The sequence below is a fragment of the Podarcis tiliguerta genome, assembly GCF_965153285.1.
Source record: "Podarcis tiliguerta genome assembly, chromosome: 7".
NCBI lineage: Eukaryota > Metazoa > Chordata > Lepidosauria > Squamata > Lacertidae > Podarcis > Podarcis tiliguerta.
Genome location: NC_139540.1, coordinates 43993076 through 44012488, shown reverse-complemented (window position 1 = coordinate 44012488; position 19413 = coordinate 43993076). Strand labels below are relative to the sequence as shown.

At 41.4% G+C, this 19413-nt stretch overlaps 2 protein-coding genes and 1 long non-coding RNA gene across 5 annotated transcripts in view; 2 read left to right on the top strand and 1 right to left on the bottom strand.

Annotated features, from left to right (window-relative positions):
• The window catches only part of LAMA3 (laminin subunit alpha 3), a 126720-nt gene extending 117984 nt beyond the window's left edge, over nt 1-8736 (top strand). For all 3 annotated transcript variants that reach the window (XM_083451495.1, XM_083451496.1, XM_083451494.1), the window contains 8 exons: nt 1291-1451; nt 2318-2507; nt 3339-3479; nt 4797-4956; nt 5209-5339; nt 5995-6088; nt 6955-7074; nt 8003-8736. In XM_083451495.1, coding sequence (XP_083307621.1) covers nt 1291-1451; nt 2318-2507; nt 3339-3479; nt 4797-4956; nt 5209-5339; nt 5995-6088; nt 6955-7074; nt 8003-8148 — 1143 coding nt within the window. In that variant the 3' untranslated portion in view covers nt 8149-8736. The remainder of the gene's footprint in view (nt 1-1290; nt 1452-2317; nt 2508-3338; nt 3480-4796; nt 4957-5208; nt 5340-5994; nt 6089-6954; nt 7075-8002) is intronic.
• RIOK3 (RIO kinase 3) overlaps nt 1-19413 on the top strand; it is a 910199-nt gene that overhangs the window by 236054 nt on the left and 654732 nt on the right. The window lies entirely within an intron of this gene.
• Nucleotides 2216-19200, bottom strand: LOC310682657. Its single transcript, XR_014514073.1, has 3 exons — nt 19026-19200; nt 7437-9927; nt 2216-4994 (listed from the first exon to the last, which is right to left on the bottom strand). It is a non-coding gene; the product is annotated as an uncharacterized lncRNA (long non-coding RNA).

The window sequence follows — 19413 nt, the reverse complement described above, 5'->3', positions numbered from 1 at the left end:
TTGAAAGAATAACAGTTGGTAATTTCCATGGAAAGAACATAGAGTTAGCTCACATCTTACGTGAGGGTTACATTCCTGGCTATTGTGCTTATGAGCAAAATTGCATAAAACCAGAACAACCCCTAGAAAACTGGGGGTGGGGGCATCGCTGCATTTACCAGTGAGGTGTGAATGCAGCAGGTGTAGTCTTCCTCCTCTGCTTCCTTGCTGGATGCTGCTTCATGGGATAATAAGGGGACAAGTGTGGTTGATCGATAGCCAGGAGTACTGTATTTTTCGCTCCATAAGGCGCACCTAGTTTTTAGAGGAGGAAAGGGGGAAAGCCCCGTTTTTGGGGGGATCAGCTCACAGTTGTGCAGCTTCTTTTGCAAAGGGGGAAAGCCCCGTTTTTTTGAGGATCAGCTCAAAGTTGTTGAGCTTACTTTGCAAAGTAAAAAAATCCTGTTTTTATGGGGTTCACCTCACAGTTCTGCAGCTTCTTTAGGAAAGGAAAGGGAGCAGTTTCTACAGTTTCCAGACAGATAATCTAATCAGCCAGTCACACGTCGCTGGGGAAACAAACAGCCTCCGTCTGCAGAACATTCAACAATGGAGGCCTGGCCAAGGGAGCGGGGCCGGAAAGGGAGCCAGCAATCGACCACACATTTGCTCCATAAGACAAAACAGACATTTCCCCTTACTTTTTAGGAGGAAAAAAGTGTGTCTTATGGAACAAAAAATACGGTACTTGGCTGTAGTTCAGATCCAGAGGTGGGTTGCATGGGCTCATTTGGTGCTAGTGTTGCTTCCTTCATCAGGAGCATAGTGATTGGCAACCGCTACTCTCGTCTTTTGAGCTCATCATGGATTCCATGTTCTATAGATTCCAGTTCCCATCAGTTCCTGCTAGCATGACAAATGGTAAAGGATGACAGGAATTGTGGTTCCCCATCCCTATAATAAAGGGAGTCACTTTTGAGTAAACATGTATAGATTGTCAATCAGAAGAGGATGGATAATTTAATCAAGAACACCACACTGAGAACTGAGGAATAGCATTTACTTTTGAAAACCTTGAAAACCTCAAGTTGTGACTCAATGATTTTTGAAACATAGTTCTAAAAATATCCTCAGATCTATGACAGATACCAGAGAGAAAAACAAGATGTCAATTTTCAGACGCGACAAATGAGTGAATACACTCAATGATCTCAAGGAAATGCATAACCCTGCAAAATTATTAACCCCCAACCTTGTATTAGGTTATTCTTAAGAGGTGCCAGTACTAAATATTTACATTTTCTTTTCCAGAGGAAAAAAACCATTGCCTATTTGACAGATGGAAGTATGCAGCAAAACAAGGGCTGTCCTTTACATGCTCAGTTAAATTTTGTCACTGGAGCATATCATTTTGGCAATACTCCTGACACTCATTTGTTGTTTACAACATCTCAAGCATCATCAAGAGACAGGTAATGGGATTTGTTGTTGTTCTCAACATTTTCAAAGCATCTAGAATTCCATGGAATATTTTCAGGCTGAGACCTAGCTGTTGTCTGGCAAAGTAGACGAGGGCTGGGTCAAAGGCAGCAGACAAACAGGCTGGAGTTCAGACACTGGAACAGACAAACAAGAGCTAGAGAAACAATTGGAAGGCAGGCTGGTGGCTAGGCACCAGGTTGCCGGAGGGAGGAATGTAGTCAAAGACAGACCTGTGGCAAGGCAGTTCTATTGTTCCATTGGATGAATTGCTCAGACTGGGAAACCCAACTTGAGTAAGATTTATGTATGGCAAGTCAAGTTACAGTTGGTTCCTTAAGTCACAAGGTCCCAACTGAACTGAAAACCAGCTTTTTCTGGCTCATTTCACCATATGCATGATGCTGCAGAACAATGGAGATTAAGCCAGTAGTAATGCCCTCAGCTTGAGATCTGTCCCAGAGGAGCAGAGTAAGGCACCTGAGTTCTGTTGCCTGAGTCCCTGTCTCATGTCCCCAGACATCATACAGGTACTTTCAGACTGGGTTCTTAGGAAGATATTTTATCCCATATTGTAATAATAAATAAGGCAATGTGGCATTTGTTTGACTATTTATGTGATAATCAGTTCTGGACTTGGATACAGCAATCCAGGTTCAAATATCTGGCTATACTTGGAGCTTATTGATGTCTTTGTGGTAAATTATGTCCTTCATCAAAGAGTAATTGAGAGCACAGAAGAGAGAGGAACTTGGAAGCAACTGAATATTAATTTAATGAGAAATATAATAATATAACCATAGCATTTCCTGCTTCCGTATTGGTTAATCTTCTCTGATCTTAAAAAATGCAATTCAAGGTCCCATTTTGCTGTGGACGTTCGTACATCATCATCTAGAGGATTGATCTTCTTCATGGGAGACAAGCTGGGGAACAGCTACACAGCTCTTTTCCTTTCAAAAGGGCGCTTTGTGCTTTTACTTGCTGCTGATGGAAGGAAGATAAAAATCAAAAGCAAAGCTAAATACAATGACGGACAGTGGCATACTGTGAGTATGAAATCTGCCTAGGCTAAAGGATTCAGCCATATAGTGCATAGGGCAGCCATTGTGACAGATCTCTAACTCTGAAGGAGGCAGCTTGTGGACGAAAGCTACCACTGCCATAGTGGGAAGGAGAAGCAGCAAAGTCTAGTGATACAATTATTGTCCAAACCAGTGGCTCCCAATTGGTGGTCCATGGACCCCAGGGAGTTTGCGTAACCTACGTGAGAATTGTGCCACGGACCCGCTGTCATAGACCCACAAAAACTACCACAGAGGTATCAAATTTTTCAAAAGTAGGGGGTCCATGTCCTGGCTTTTGAAAAACAGGGGCCACAGTATTTAGCTAATTGGGAACCACTGGTCCAAACCACTTTATTTTCATGCCATCTGCTGAGGGTATCTGACTGGAACCCAATCCACGATTTGCCTCTCATTCCCCTTTCTTCCTGTGGCTGGTTAGTTCAGATCAATTTCTGGTGAAATTTAAAACACAGAGAATCTCTCATACTCTCCACATTAAGGAACTGCCAGATGACTACATGGCAACAAATTAGTTTATTTAACATCCACTCAGGCATCGCTGTCACCAGCTGAAGCTTCCAGCTCTCATCATTGTGAATATATATTTCAGAATGTGTGGACAATGCCAGGTGAAGGTCAGTTATGTGTCCCCCATAGAATGCTAAACTTCAAAATAGTTTAAAAAAAGGCACAGTCCTGTTACCACTTAGAATGAAAAAAGCAGTTATGTGTTACTCCAAGAGGACATTTAGCACTGCTTTATTTTTTTAACTTGGGTGTATTTGTTTAAGACTGTGCTTGTTTTCTGAAAAGGTGGTGTTCAGCAGAGCTGGAAAGAGAGTACGACTTGTTGTTGATGGTCTGAAAGCTCGGGAAGTAAACACAGAGCCTTCCTTCTCTGCCATGACTGAGTCACCGATCTACCTAGGAGGGGTTCCTTCATTGAAAATTCAGGTAAAAAGCTGATGTTTCAGTTGATGTGGACTTAGATGTGGTTGGCTCAAGGCAGTTTACATTTTCTTTTTCCAGCTGCATAAAATCAGGGGTGCTTCCAGATGACCTGCTTGTTCAGCATTCATCTTGATTTGTTTGTAGGCAGATTAGATAACAATATTTAATGAGCATTCATTCTAGTTTGTTAGCAAGGAGGTAAGTTTAGCCAATGCTAGTATCCCATGTTTTCCAGTGCATTTTCCCCACACTTTCCTTATCATAAAAAATCCGATCTTTTGGGGAAGTGGGCTTGTTGCACAAGACATCCCAATCAGCTATAATGGCACAACCTGAATTTGCTGGTGTGTGTTTGAATACCACCTGAAAATAGTGGCAGTCTAGTTCTCACACTAACATGAGTCTGACCAAACTGCGGGAGGCAGTGGAAGACAGGAGTGCCTGGCGTGCTCTGGTCCATGGGGTCACGAAGAGTCAGACATGACTAAACGACTAAACAACAACAAAGTTCTCACATGGAGTACTTCTAATCTGTGACAATTGCATTATTTTTTTTACCACTTTATATTTTTAAGAGGGAAGAAATCTCAAAGTGGTTTACAACACATTAAAATATCGAATAAAACAATCCAGAATAAAACATTACTGAAGAACTTCAAATAAATATATTCAAAGCAACATAATTAACAGGAAACTAAAATATTATCTTAAATATTTAAAAATAAAACTTTACTAAAGGAAATCAAATACAAAATGCACTTTTAAAACAGCATAATTAACAAGTGAATAAAATATTATCAGAAGCATAGAACATCTCTGTTGCTGCCAATTCTGCCAATGGTGGCTCATGGCAGGTGGTGGCTGTGGAAGCTCAGGTTCAGTGACCTGGGTCTGCACTAAGAGACAGCCAAGATGGTCTCTGGCCTCTTCAGCAGCCTCAGCTTTTGTAGCTGGAGTCAGTCAGGGCTCCACCCTCCCAGGCTAGGTAGAAAAGGCCTGCAAGGTAGGGAGCTGGTCTAGGTCTCACAACCAAGATGGTCACTGGCATGTCACCTTCCAACTTGACTCCCACTGAAAAATATGGATGCACAAGTTTCATTTTGCAGCAACTAGAGGGCCACAGGTTCCTCACCAATGTTCTAGCCTGACCCTGATTCCTTTGTAAAGTTAAAATACATATAGCTCTAGAGATTTTGACATTTCAAGATAGCCTAAAAACTACACAATCTATTTAGGCATCTGCTCCTAGGCCAGCCAACATGGAGTGATGCATTGTTCAAGTAAATATTATCATAATCTATGTTGAATTTATATTTCCAGAGTATACCAAGAAAGAGTTTTGCAGGTTGCCTGAGAAACTTTAACATGGAAGGAAAGCACATGCGTACATACCATCAGAACAGCGGCGTTCTGCCTTGCTTAGATAATGTTTTGGAGAATGGGATCTCTTTCTTCAACGAAGGGGGGCATATTGTCATCGGTAAGTATGGTGTAGAAATAGTTGGTTCTGAACACAAGCTGTGCATTCAATCAGAACAGAGAGTCAGATGTTGTGCATTCAGTCAGAACCCTTTTGGGACCAGGGACATCTTACAGAATGGGGGACTATATAATACCCATCTTAAAAGAAAAGACTCTTGGAACACATACACATCTCAGTAGCAAGTAACAATGTACAGTATAGAGCTGGCATCCCCTTTAACATGTTTTCCCAATTCTTTTTGCTTCACAGAAAATGCTTTTTCATTGAGCTTGGACTATAGGATTGTATTTAAGATTCGTTCAAGAAGCTTGAATGGCATTTTAATTCATACTGGCAGCAAACAAAGGAACTATTTAACTGTGTACATGGAAGGAGGCATGGTAGGTGTGATTCCATCTCTCCCCCGCCCCCCAGATTTGGTGAAGACAGAGTGGGTGAGGGGAAGGGAGCATCTACTTTGAACTACTAAGATCTAGTATCAGTATTTACAAAAGCCAGCTCCCAGACTTCTGTCACATTCAAGCATGACAAATGGAACTGGTGATGGACTATGCAGATGAAGAGATGGAGTTGTGCAAATAGAACCTGGCTCAGTTTTCATGGTTCCTATATATTTTTGTGGTACAGGGCAGCAGTATGGGACACATCTGACAATGGGCAAAATCTAAGCTTCACTGCAGACACTGGCATTGTCAAGGGCAGTGTAAGCCAAAGTCTTGTGATGTCAGTATAAATTATTAAATCAGCTTCAACTTAGCTATAACCACCTAGAAAACTCTTAACATGGCTACTTCCTTTTCACCAAAGTAATGCACCGAATATAAAACACACTTTCTTGGCATTTCTGTGGATTGGAAGTATACCCAAAGATCAACAGCATAGCAATCTAGGGTTTACAAGTGAGACAACTGTCCCTAAAAGCATTGGTTAAATTAATCAGGCTCAGCAAATATTTCATCGTCACATTTTCTTGTGTCCATGCTTTTATTTTATTCCTTTTGTTGCTGCTAATTTAAAAGATGTCTGTTTTCACAGCTCACTGCCTCTGGTAATAATGGTGCTGGAGAGTTCTCAACGTCAGTCACGCCTCGGCAGTCTCTGTGTGATGGAAAATGGCACTCCGTAGCAGGTACTATGCAATCTCATTCACCAGTTCTTTAGAGGCAAGAAAATGAGAGTCAGACATTGCTGAGCTCTTAAAAAAAGTAGCACTTCATGCTTTTTAAAGATGACTAACTGGATTTCTAATGCATTTTTAACTAATATTCTTTAAATGCATAACTTAATTTGTATCTGTTTAAGATGTATTTGTGTGCATTTTCAGTTTAGCTTGATATGAATTCTGACTATACACGTGTTATGAACACAATCTGTAAATTAGTTCAGAATAATCTAAGAGTAACCCCATAGATTTCAGTGGGACTACAGCAGGATTGTTCTAAAGCAAGGTGATTTATTGCTTCGGTTAACAGATCTATTAAGTAACATTAGACGGTGGATTGGTGGAGTCATATTTGCTCTTTTTCTCTGTAGCAGCTTTCCCACGTGCTTTTCTCACTGGAATAACAATGAAATAAACCATACAGTACTGCAAATAACATTCCTGCATTCCAAACTACATATTACACTACAGCTGTAATATGTAGCTATTCTAGCCTATTTTCCTTAGATCCTCCCACCCCCAGCTGCCCCCCCCCCAGGGTTTTCAGACCTACGGTTGCAAGGTGAACAGGTTTGGGGTAAAAGCTGCATGGGGAGAGGTAATTCAGGGAGAAAAGGGCTAGCAACCACCACCAGGCTAATATTTAAACATGGCTACCTCCAGACATATTGTATTTGTCTAGAATAGGTGTCTTGGAATTGTAGCTGAGGAAAGATTTTCATTCATAGATAGATCGATCAATCCAAGGAGAAAGGATATAAGTGAAGTATTACTGTGACTGAAACTGAGGAATGTCTTAATGAAAGGCATGTGATTCATGTGATTGTTTATAGTAACTCGGAAACAGAACATTGTGTACCTCGAAGTAGATGCAAAGATTAACTCCACCACTGGACCATCAGCTATGCTCTCCACCAGCCATGCTCAACCACTTTATTTTGGGAGAGTTCCAGGTAGGAAGACTCTTTCTGGTTAATCTTTCAGTACTGCTAACTTTTTTATTATTTTTTAAAGAAATGTATGTAATGAATGTGACAACCTTCTATCTGGAAAAACTGCATTCGGTCAAAAGAAAGTAGAATCTCTTTCTCATTCCTTATGAATAAGCCTTTCTCTTTGATGGCCAAACTAGATGAGAAGTTAATTACATTAATGCAGATAACATGCACATTAATGAAATGAAAATGCAATTATTATTTTTTTAAAAAGTGTAAATAGTAGCCATGGGGACAAAAGCAGCAGGACCACAGAAGGGGGAAGAAAAGGTTTAATTCTTCCCCCTACCCCAGTTATCCCCAATGACAAGTGGCCTTACCTTAAGAAAGCTGCTATTTATATCAGAAGTGAAGCTGGTCATCATTGGTGTCAGTTGTGGCTTCCCTCCAGGGGCAAATGATGCATTTCCAAGATTTTGGAAGAGACACACAAGTCATCCCAACAAAGAACTTCAAAGTTCCAGCCAGTTCCATGGGAGCGTGATGCTTGCAAGGGAATATAGCATTGTCAAGCCAAGAGGCCAGTCAGGAAGAAAATAGATAGGAACAGGACCACAGCCAGCGAGTTTAGGTAGAAGGGGAGGGGGCAAGAGAAGATACTTGACTAGAGAGTTCTGTATTAATCTTTATAAAGCTGTCCAATCAGTGGGACTGGAAAGAGAGCCTTTGTAAAATGTTAACATTTGTTGCAAAACATAGATGAATTCCAAGTAATTTTTAATAGCCATTATATATTACAATAAAGAAAGAAGTTTATTTTGAATAGGTATAGGCATATACTGATTTCATTCCACTTCTACTGATAAAGAAAAACTGCAGTTTCTACAATTCTGTACCAAACCGCAATGTGCTGTATTCAACTTATCTTTATCCTTTCTCTTTACAGTAAATTTGGCAACACCATGGCTTCCTGTTCAGGACGTGTTCCTTGGCTGTCTGAAGGGTGTTTCAATTAATGACAAACCTGTTTTAGTGAGCAAAATTTCAGATGTTCATGGTGTTGTCAGCTTGCAAGGGTGCCCTGTCAATTAAATTCCCCATGTATCTCCTCAGGATGAAATCTCCTTAATGTACTGTATGAATGCCACAGTATGTTTTCATCTCTTCTAAACCGTGTGTTATTCTTGCCACTTATTTCTAACATGGTTTAAGGATGTATATATTTTTCAGAATTGTGGTCTGGGCCACCATGGTTAGATGCTTTGATATTTTGTTTGGCTTTTGCTGTGTACAATTCATTCTATATGATAAAGCCACGTGGAATACAAAATGCTGTTGTACATAATACAATCAGGTGAGACTCTGTTCCCAGCCACAGTTGTGCATAACTAAAACACTTGTATTGACATAAGAGGCCAGTCCTGAGGCACCTGACAGGGCAAGCACTACCCAAATTAGAAATGAAAAATCTTTGGATTACAACCAGAATCTGACCTCGTTGGCAGATTTTTATAAAAATAGACAATTATGTTGGGTTGCTGAACCAGATCTTTCTTATAAGTGTGCATTTGACAGAAATAATATAAACCTGAATATGAAGCACTTTAAAAGAATGGAATCCAAGAAGTTACAGTTTTAAGAGTTCTATGGCCAAATAAATGCAATTTGCTTTTAAAAAAATATCTGTATGTTTATTGTAGTTACACATGGCACTATTTTGAACAACTTTAATCAAAATAATTTGGCTGAATAAGGACAATAAGTTTCAGCCCACTATCTTTTACTTAATATGCTTAAAATATCTCTATGTGGTATAATTTCCTCCCATAATAACAGAAGTGAGAAAGATGCTGTGCCCTTTTGTGTGTGTGGAGAAAATGAAGGTAGTTTGATCTTCCGTGAGTGTTTCAGTCTGGAGACTGCAAGATCTGCAACCAGAGGTATTCTTTCACACGTCTAGAAAATTCAACTGGTTCATGATTTATCTACATCTTAGACTGCCATTTTTTTCAGGGTTTCCTTCCACCTTTTTTACCTTTATACCAGCCCACTTAAAAAAATAACAATTAAGAAATACCTGAGCAATGTGGGCTGCAATGATACACTCAATTCTACCATCAATTTCATATTTTAAAGAAGATGATGTTTCTTATGATAAACACATACATTTCAGAAACCAGTTTAGTAATCCTATGGTCCTGCCATGCTGGCAGCCAGCTTACACCTGTATAATGTAGGGATGAAGGAATCAGTGAATTTCCAGTCATTCTCACGGTAGACCCATTGAAAGGAGTGGACTTAAATAATTATGAATAACATAATTCCATTTGTTTAAGTGGACGTACGCCAACTTAGTTGGATACCACTCATTGCTCATAGATACTTGGACTTTGCTAAGAATCCCTTCATCACTAGAATATTAGCACCTCCTATCACTGTGGCACCCAATAGGATATGTATTGTTTTGATAATAAGTTGAAAGAGGTACAACCCTGTCTATAAATTAATAAAACCATAAAAGTAATTAACCGTCCTGTTACCTGGCCAGTAACATTCGGGAGGTTTCCTCCTTTTGCCCACTTCTTAATTTCCTCATCCTGGTCCTGTTAGCTCCAAAAAAACTTCCATAGAAAAACTTGCTGCTCGTTATCAGCTCTGTGGCTTGGATTAGTGTTAGCATTCATACTTTACTTCCACAAACCATTTCCTCGTTTGCTCAATAGCACTGAAGTTCAACCACATGGTTCACAAGTCATGTTTGTCGAGAGCAAAAGGAGTCACAGCAATGCCACCCATGCAACTTGCTTTCTAACCTTGCCTTCTCTTTCTGCTTGTTTCACTTTGCATAATATATAGGGAAGCATCCACTTCCTAAAAAAAAGGGAGTGTCACATTTTTGTGTGCATAGTGCACCATTAAACAAGTGCCTATTTGCAGCTGTGACTAGTAATTATCTATCCTATTATTTTTCCATGCCTCCTCTAGTCCATTTCCCTGCAGATCCCCTCTATAGCCCGCAAGAAAGCAGTGCCAGTTTAACATGTGTACAGATAAACCAAAGCATGGTAATTCAACAGCATATTTCAACAAACCATTGGATGCTGCTGTGGTAAGACCTAACCTTTGGTAAGCTGAAAGAGGAAGTGACCACTGTAATTGGTTTTGCCCTGTTGTACGGTTGCATTGAACTGATGGTCTTCTGGCCCTTCCAGATGGATGACTCTCTGAGTATCCTCCCTGAGCCCCTGGCATGAGGCAGCCTATGGATCTAAGCAAGCGGTTACACAAGATGACAAGCCCCTAATACACCTACCGTGAATACCATCATCAGAGCTGCTGTACTAATCCAGGAAAGACAGCTTTTCATGAGAGTTAAGTGGCACCATCAGAAACTGTAATAGTGGCTTTGTTGGAGCATAGTGTCAGCAGTCTTTTTGCTGTGTTGTAACACAGCAGTATTAAAGGAAGCATATCCTGTTTCCATTTACAAGCACCACTCCCTACTTATTCACCTTTTGCTTAAGATCTCATTATTCATTTGCCCTAGCATAGCATGTTGACATACTGCCTCTCTGCACTCATAATACAATAATTCATCAACATGACAAAAGCCTGGTGCAGGTGCAAAAAAACCCCATGCAGGCTGCAGAAGTTGGACAAGGTATGCTCATCACCTGTACACCCCTGTTTTAGTAGATTAGTATTACCTCCTGAAAGGAACCTCTGCTAGATTCTTTAGCAATCTGTTTTACAGGCTGTGCCAACTTTTTTTTTCTAAAAGGGGTGCAGCTGTGAACTGGAAACTTGCCTTAAGCCCCTTGTTAATCCCTTTCTCTACAAGAAACAATTAAAGAGGAGTGTTAGCGGAGTCTGTAACCTGAAGCGTCTGTAACCCAAGGTACCAAGGTACCCAAGGTAAAGGGACCCCTGACAGTTAAGTCCAGTCGTGAACAACTCTGGAGTTGCGGCGCTCATCTTGCTCTATAGGCCGAGGGAGCCGGCGTTTGTCCACAAACAGTTTTTCTGCGTCATGTGGCCAGCATGACTAAGCCGCTTCTGGCGAAACCAGAGCAGCGCACGGAAACGCCATTTACCTTCCAGCTGGAGCGGTACCTATTTATCTACTTGCACTTTGACATGCTTTCGAACTGCTAGGTTGGCAGGAGCTGGGACCGAGCAATGGGAGCTCACCCCGTTGCAGGGATTCGAACCGCCGACCTTCCTATCGGCAAGCCCTAAGCTCTGTGGTTTAGACCACAGCGCCACCTGTGTCCCTGAATAGCTGCTCTATGTTCCCCCTAATTCCAGCTCACATACTCCTGCCTAGGACAGCCCCAAGATACTTTGCTGGCTGAGGCAAAGGACAAGATGGTACCACTCCACATACAGACATTAAATAGACTGAGATAAATCTTGGCTGGGGTGATGGGAGCAGGAATCCAGCAACAAGAGGGCCACAGGTTCCCCATATTTAATTTAACATTTGAAAAAGGATGGCAGGCAGATCCCCTGTCACAGCCTCCCCTTTGAAATAAATGCAGAATGAAACAAGACGTTGGAATTGGACAGCTATCAGGAAGAGGCTGCTTTACTATTTTCCTTCAGCTGCTTTTTCCCCCTGAAAAGGAAAATATAAGGTGTCTCCATATCCTTCCCCCTGTGGATAGGAAAGTGACTTGGGGATTATTTTAAGCCGACAGATATCAAGAGGGGAAAGGATCAAGCACACATAAACACAAACAGTTCTCTTCCAGTTTCAGCTTCGTGAATTGGCTTTTCCTTAGAAAAACAAAGAAGCCAGCACTGTGACCTCCAGTGTCTTGAGAATGAAGGGAAGGCATGAAGGCCTTTGACTAAAGCTTATCTAAGCATTAAGAGCCCTAACCCAGCTGTTGCCCATGGATAATGCTGTCACTTGAACGTACATGAAAATTATTGTGCTTGAATGCACACATTTAATACACTTAATTGACGAAGAGTCCTTCATGTTCAGGCATACAAAGGGAAACAAAGACTTTTATCAGTCCCACTCCTAAAACACGTATTACAGTCATTTATTTTCCCAAGCACATGTGGCAAAACCTTTCAGATTACAAAACTGTATTTCTCAGGGATGCTATATCAGATGTTAGAAACAAACACTCTCCCCAGTACAGTATGTACAATCTCTTTCCAGAGTCAATATTGTGTGAGCCCTCATTTATTACTAGGGCCAAACTGGACATGACATAGATTTGTAATCAGAATTTTGGGTGGGGTGTGTGTGTGTTTCAGTTCAAAGCTGCCATGATAGTTTGCTGAGTGTTTAACCCTTTGGCTTTGGATCTGGGTATCTGAATGCCCTTCTGCTTTCACAATAACCTGTGACTACATTACAGTCATCCTTTGAGGCCTTTTTCTGGCTCTTCTGCCTCTGGAGGTGCAGGCAGTGACCGTGGGGAGAGAGACTTCTTGATTGTGGCATCCACCCTATGGAATGCTCCCCCCCAGGGAAGCTCACCCAGTACCTATTTGATCACTTTCTAGTTCTAGGTGAGGATTTTTTCGTTGACTTGGATTTTAAGCCCATATTCTACTGTTTGATTGTTATACAATTTCTTTTGAATTACCAATTAATTTTACTGTTTTATTCATTGTTCAGCCTTAGCTGAAGCCCCCTTGAGAATGGAAACACTAAGGTAGATGAGAAAACTATTCCTCCTCCTCCAATGGTGATGTTCGATTCCAACTCCCATCAGCCCTAGTCAACTGGGCCACAGTAAAGCATGATGGGAGCTGTAGTCCAACATCTGGAGGGCAATAAGTTTCCAAACTGAACAGTAAAATGTATGTTACAAGTGATTTAGAGTTACTCACTCACTGTGATTGGTTGTGCCTGGACTTAAGTACAGCGCTTTGTGCATAATGTCAGTGAGTCAAAGGCACTGTCAGTCACAAGGAACACAAGGTGATAGCTGGGGGACCAAATCAGTCCATTCCTATATATGCCTACCCAGAAGTAATTCCCGTGGAGTTCAAGTGAAGAATTATTGCCATAAAGGATCAAATGTAATGCAATCTCTGGAAAGGTTAACAGCTCTAGCATTATTACTATGTTCACCCGAGAAACTAGCTATTCTGGAAAGGACAGCAAAATAAGAGCTAGTTAATTATAGACTAAAACCCTTGCTTAAACCTCACTTTACTGAAATGACCTTGAGGGCAAAGATGTTAGGTATGTGTACATCAAGCTAAAACAGGTACTGAAGGTGGAATAGACTTCCGTGTATTGCACTTCACGATGTTGCTCAAGTACATTTTGTTATGTTCTCAGGGTTATTCAGCAATCAGTTTCTGTACTGCAGCTATGAGTGGCTTAACTTGTAGAAATTTTATCTTGATAATATGTGTTGAGAATAGCAGTAATGAATATTTTGATTTATTTCATACCCCCCCAATGCTGACATGTTATTGAAAACTGATTCCCTGCCACCCAATTTGTGTACCTATTCATTCATTCATTCATTCATTCATTCATTCATTCATTCATTTTAAAGACTGTCTCTAGGGGTGACTAACATTAAGAGTCATGATGGATCAGACCAAAGGCCTATTTGGTCCGTCATCCTCTTCCCACAGAAGACATGAGGCCAATAGCTGCCTCCCATTATTGTTCCTCAGCAGCTGGTGTTCAGAAGCATACTGCCTTTGATTCTCAATGCAGTATATAGACATCATAACTGATCTGAGAGAATACAATGTTCTTTGTGTATGTGCGCACACACATGCCTAAGCAAGGCTGTCATATGATAATAATTTTACCAGCATGGACTAATCTTGAATGGGTTGCTTTAGGGACTGAAAGGCCCTTCTATGCCTTGATTTCATTATTTCATTACTGAAATAATCTGCCTAGACACAGGGCCCCATGGAAGTGCATGGAAGGAAGGCTGCACCATAACCCTCAAGACTGGGAAATGAGTCAAATGTGCACTGTATACATGATACATTCCTTTACATCGAAGAGGACGGGGAAGTTTGTGCTCATGTTGACCTTCATTTGCACAATGTCAATATTTCTATGGGTGCCTCACAGTTCACCCCAAAGTCCTATTGAGTTCAGTGGGACTTACTCCCATGTAAGTAAGTATAGTATAGGAGCATTTGAGTCATCATCCAAACATGGCACAGGTGTTATAGGTCACTGCAGCAGTTCCCTCGCCCTCCATGTCTCTGGTCCTATACACACCAAGAGACAGAACTCTGGTCCTCCCCCTTAAACTCTCCCGCTAAACGCCCTCACAAATGCACCTGTTTGTGAGGTCTATTCGCAAGCTCCCAGGATCTGCACTGAGCTAAGTTTGACTGCTGCTGGTTGCTAACTCCCCTCTCAGTTGCCTTCCTCTTAGCTGTAACGCCTCCCCCTCAGATCCTGTGTTCCCACAAAGCAATCAGACACACACACACACACAGGCTCCAGAAGACACAAGCTCGCTCTCTTCAGTCTCCTTCTGCAATCCTTGTCCCTGTTTGTGAGGTCTGGTTGCGAACTCTGGTTGTGAGCTCTGAGGATCACCAGTAAGCTAAGCTTGAAAGCCTTTGCCATCATGAGGACTTAGAAAGCCAAATAAAGTTCCCATCCTCTTTTTGAAGGATGCAGTTTAATCTGCAAGAGGTGCAGCCAATCATAGCCCCCCCTCCCACATTTAACAGGACTATTATTGCCCATTATTTAATAAATTATATTTATATTTTGCTTTTCAGCCACAATGGGCTTTTTAAGTGTCTGACTGTGTTAGTAGGTAAACCCAGATGTATGGCAATGTGATAGAAAAAGCATCAGAAACAGCTCAGAAAGCTTCAAATCACTATTTGGGGGTTAGGTTTCCCTTAAAAAGCTCAACAATTCTGGGATCTTCTTTAAAAAAGCTGCACAGCCCTACCAATACCAATCCAGTTTTATTCTGTTCACATCAACTTTTTTAAAACTGAAGTCCTGCAAATCAGTGCCCTGTGTGTAACCTACAGCCTTTATCACTATGCAACAGACTTTGCCTGCAAGCAACCCTGCAGCATCGCTGATCTCTTGATGTTCCATAGTAAAGAGATTAAATGCACTTTATTAATGCAGGAAAAGGACTATAAAACTATTAACAACAGGCTGTAACACTAACAGCAGCAGTAAAATTGCCTGATCACTGCTGTTTGAAGTACATCATGCTTGCTTTAATGTAGTGGAAATACAGTTTTCAACACCACAAATCTTCCTAAGCATTTGGCATAACTTGATTCTAAGTGGGCCAAACAGAGTTAACTAAAGAGCATGGTTCTGGAACTCCACAGATAACACACAGGACTTAGGTACTTATTTGCTATCTCCATGATTTTTGTTCGGCTAAATTGCAAACCACATGAAGAGTAGTGGTTATGAAGGCAAATCTAAATGTAAGAAATACATCGGGGCTATCTGTTTTCAGATTACATTTCATCTGTTTGTTTATTCCATTATGTTTATATACCACATTTCCTCTAAGGAACTCAAGGTACTTTTCATGATTCTAACCCTCCCCTCATTTATCTTCACAACAACCCTGTGAGGTAGGTTAGGCTGACAAGGACTAGCCCCAGGTCAACCTGTGAGCTTCATGGGTGAATATGGCTCACATGGCGTATATACCAAATGTTTGCAGGGTGGGGTGTGTGGGGGTGCAGGATCATGTCCCAACGAAACCCAAATGTGTTTGGTCTGTTCTCTGAACATACTGTGCAAGTCTTTCAATGCAACCAGGGGCCTGATCCGTCTGTCTCAACATATATCAAATCTACATGTCTTATGAACAGGATACTAGGGAACCCTGCAGAACAGCCCAGTGATGACTGGGTGTGCTCAGTGACCATAGAATGCTGATGGACTGTTGGAGATAAGGACCAGAAAACCAGAGAGAAAGGGGTATCCGTGTGACTGGAATTCTGAAAGGAAACACACCCCACTGCAAAATTTTGTTGCAGATTTCACTTGCAACCAGTCTGTACGTTATCTGAAATTTTAAATGGCTAAAGTCTCATGGCTAAATTCAGTGGTACTTAATTCTGAGAAAACATGCATAGGAATAGGCCGAACATCACATACAAGGATTTGATACAACTGGGAAATTGTTATTTGCTTTCAGTAGAAACTGCCAGCTCTACTGTTAGGCAAGGAAGTATATCACTTTAGGTGGCACATTTCAGAAGAATCACGGTTGTCTCTCTCCAGTTTGGGCTGAATGATAGGAAGATTGCTTGAGTGTTTAAATATGAACCTACACAGAAAAGAACCACCTCTTCTTTAGATTTAACTTCTATCCTGGCCAACTAAAAGAATTGTAAACTCATGCATTTAAAAAAAAATGAGACCATTTTTGATTAGGCAGAGCACAGCCTGTGCTGTCAGATAACAATCACTTAAAGTAAGGACTCATATGCCGAAGAGCTGTAACATTTTTGATACAAGGACTTTTAAATTTCAGTAATAAGTGAAGCCCTACAATCTATTTCAGGCAGGTTTGGAATATTTTTAGCTGCATCGATTCTGGTAAATAAATGGGTTCTTTTAAATGGCTTCTGCGGAAAGCAAGGCTTTGCAAGGTGCTCAGCCATCTTTTAGCAAGATTTGCAAGATTTTTGTTGCTGAATTCTAATACCACAATCCTTACTGTCTGAAATCCTTTTCTTGCCTGACTGCAAAGCAGTCACTAGCAGGCAAAACAACTTGGCAGTACAGTGCTTAGGATCAGTTTTTAAATGTTAATGCTATGTCTCTTGCAGCAGGATGAGGAGTCCAGGTGAAGTATGTTGAATACACTCATGCACTGACAAGCAACAGCAGACCGTATACATGCACCAGAAAATCCAGAAAGCTCTAGCCATATACCTGTGTGTACTTAATTCCTAGCTGCTCCTTAAACTCAGAACTGTCCCTGTTAAGAACGATATTAGTGGGAACTAGGATATTAAGCCTTCATAGCTCAGTCAGTAGAACATAAGACTCTTAATCTCAGAGTTGTGCATTCAAGCCCCATGCTGGGCAAAACATTTCTGCATTGTGGGAGTCGGACTAGATGACTCTTGTGGTTCCTTCCAACTCTACAATTCTAAGATTCTATGCGCATCTTCTTCCCTTAGTTACAACTTGCATTTAAGAGGACAAACAACAACAACAACAACAATAATATAATTTTTTATTTATACCCTGCCCTTCTCGGCCAGGGCCGGGCTAAGGGCGGCTAACACCAAATATAAATTACAATAAAACATAATAGAAAAAGGGGGGGCAGTTAATTAAAATACGGCTTAAAATACAGCTTAAAATGCAGCCTCATTTTAGTAGTAGCCCATAAATCAAGACCATAAAGGGAGGAAACATCAGATATTCACCTGAGACAGCTATCCATGCTGGTCCTACATGAGCCAGCAAAAAACCCAAGAGAAAAATTATATACCAAATCCCATATAAGGGGTCAGAGTGAGTCCAAGCCGAAGGCCAGGCGGAACAGCTCCATCTTGCAGGCCCTGCGGAAAGATGTCAAATCCCGCAGGGCCCTAGTCTCTTGTGTCAGAGAGTTCCACTAAGTCGGGGCCAGTGCTGAAAAGGCCCTGGCCCTAGTTAGATTGGTATCAACTTCCTTGAGGCTCAGGACCCCCCAAATTTTGTTATTTATGGACCTTAAGGTCCTCTTTGGGGCATAAACAAACAGCAACAGCAAGGAAGAAGGACAGGAGATTCTGGGGTTTGGCAATGGGGCCCTTGCAAGTTGTGGGCCTGACACCAGTCACCTCCAACCTGAGTGTCATGGTCAGTTTTGACATTGAGCAGGTGGCCTCCCCTCCCCCTGCTGCCCACAATCTTTAGTCCTACATAATTGGAAATTTATACTTGGTATTTCATTTTATTTTTAATCCAGTAGTTTCTGCATGATTATCCTTGTGTGCGGCTTCTTGCAGCTTAAATGACAGCTGTGTCAATAAACATTCAAGATTTTAAAACTGTGTGCTTGTTCATCAGCAATAGCCTTTACTTGTCTACTTAGATGCAAGCCCCTTAAGTTCATTGAAACTTATTCTCAGGTAAGGATGCACAGGATTTCAGTTTAGATTCAATCCATTGCCATTAGGAGGAAAATGTGCCCTTTCCTGCTTCATTTTCTGTTAAACTGCAGTCACATGTTTACACTGAATTTGGGCCAAGGCTTGGCCTCACAATCTGCCTTGGAGTCCAGGGTTTGTCCTTGAAAGAATAACGAGAGGGAGGGCAACCTCCTTGAACATGTTTAGAGTACTTTTCCTGCTGCTGTCAGACACCTGGTATTAGGAGGCAGGGCTTCTATGACAAGGGGAATATAAAGTAAAAACACAGCTTCAACTTCTCATATTCACTACTGCAGCAATGCAGACAGAAATATAATTGTAACATATTACACCGTGGCGTCTCTGGCATTTTTATTTCAAGTCTCCTGGGTTTTTTGCTTCAGAAAACCATATATATTATGGAGACGCTTGATAAATTGCTATATATGCACAGCACACACACAGTCATAGCAGCGTTATCGTGATTTGTTCACTCTAAGGAGACATTACAGCTAAATCAAAACACACATAAAGGTTTTTTTAAATGGACATTTGACAGAATGTTTGAAAATATAGTTCAATTGTGCAGAGTATCACATTTCAACTGCTGGCAGGAACTATCTTATATTTTAATACATCTATTTTAGTACAGTGCTTGGAAATTTTTAGGCACTTTGTAAGTACTGTATTAAATAACAATAATCCTTTACTGCTGCAGTCTTAAGAACACCAACCAGAGAGAAATGGCCCGCTGACGAATTTAACATCGATTCCCCCCACCCCGGTTTTTTATGTTGTTAGCTCACCACACTTATGACCGAGAGGCAGGACTTAAAAGCTTGGAAACAAGCACGTATACGTATGTTGAAATCGGTGTAACTTACTTCTGAGCAAACATGCACCGGAGAGGACTGGGCTATGTAGCTCTGTTAACTAGGATGGTTACATGATGGAACCTCCACATTCAGCAGCAGCCTATCTTTGAAGACCAGGTGCCTGGAGACTTTAACAGAGGCAGCTGTTCTGCCACTGCTGGAAACAAAGCACCCTTCCGCCCTCTCGATGCTTAGAGGTGGCGGACTTAATAGAAAGCACCCCCCCTCTCCAAAACCTCCCCCCCCCCTATTTTTCCTCTTTTTTCGGTTTGTTAAAGAAGCCACCTTCACCCGCTGACGCCACCTGGAAGAGCAAACAGGAACTCTCCCCGTGGCGTCCCGCCCCAGATCTCTCCCCTTTGGAACCCCGAGCAGCCACTCCGAGCAGGTGCCAACG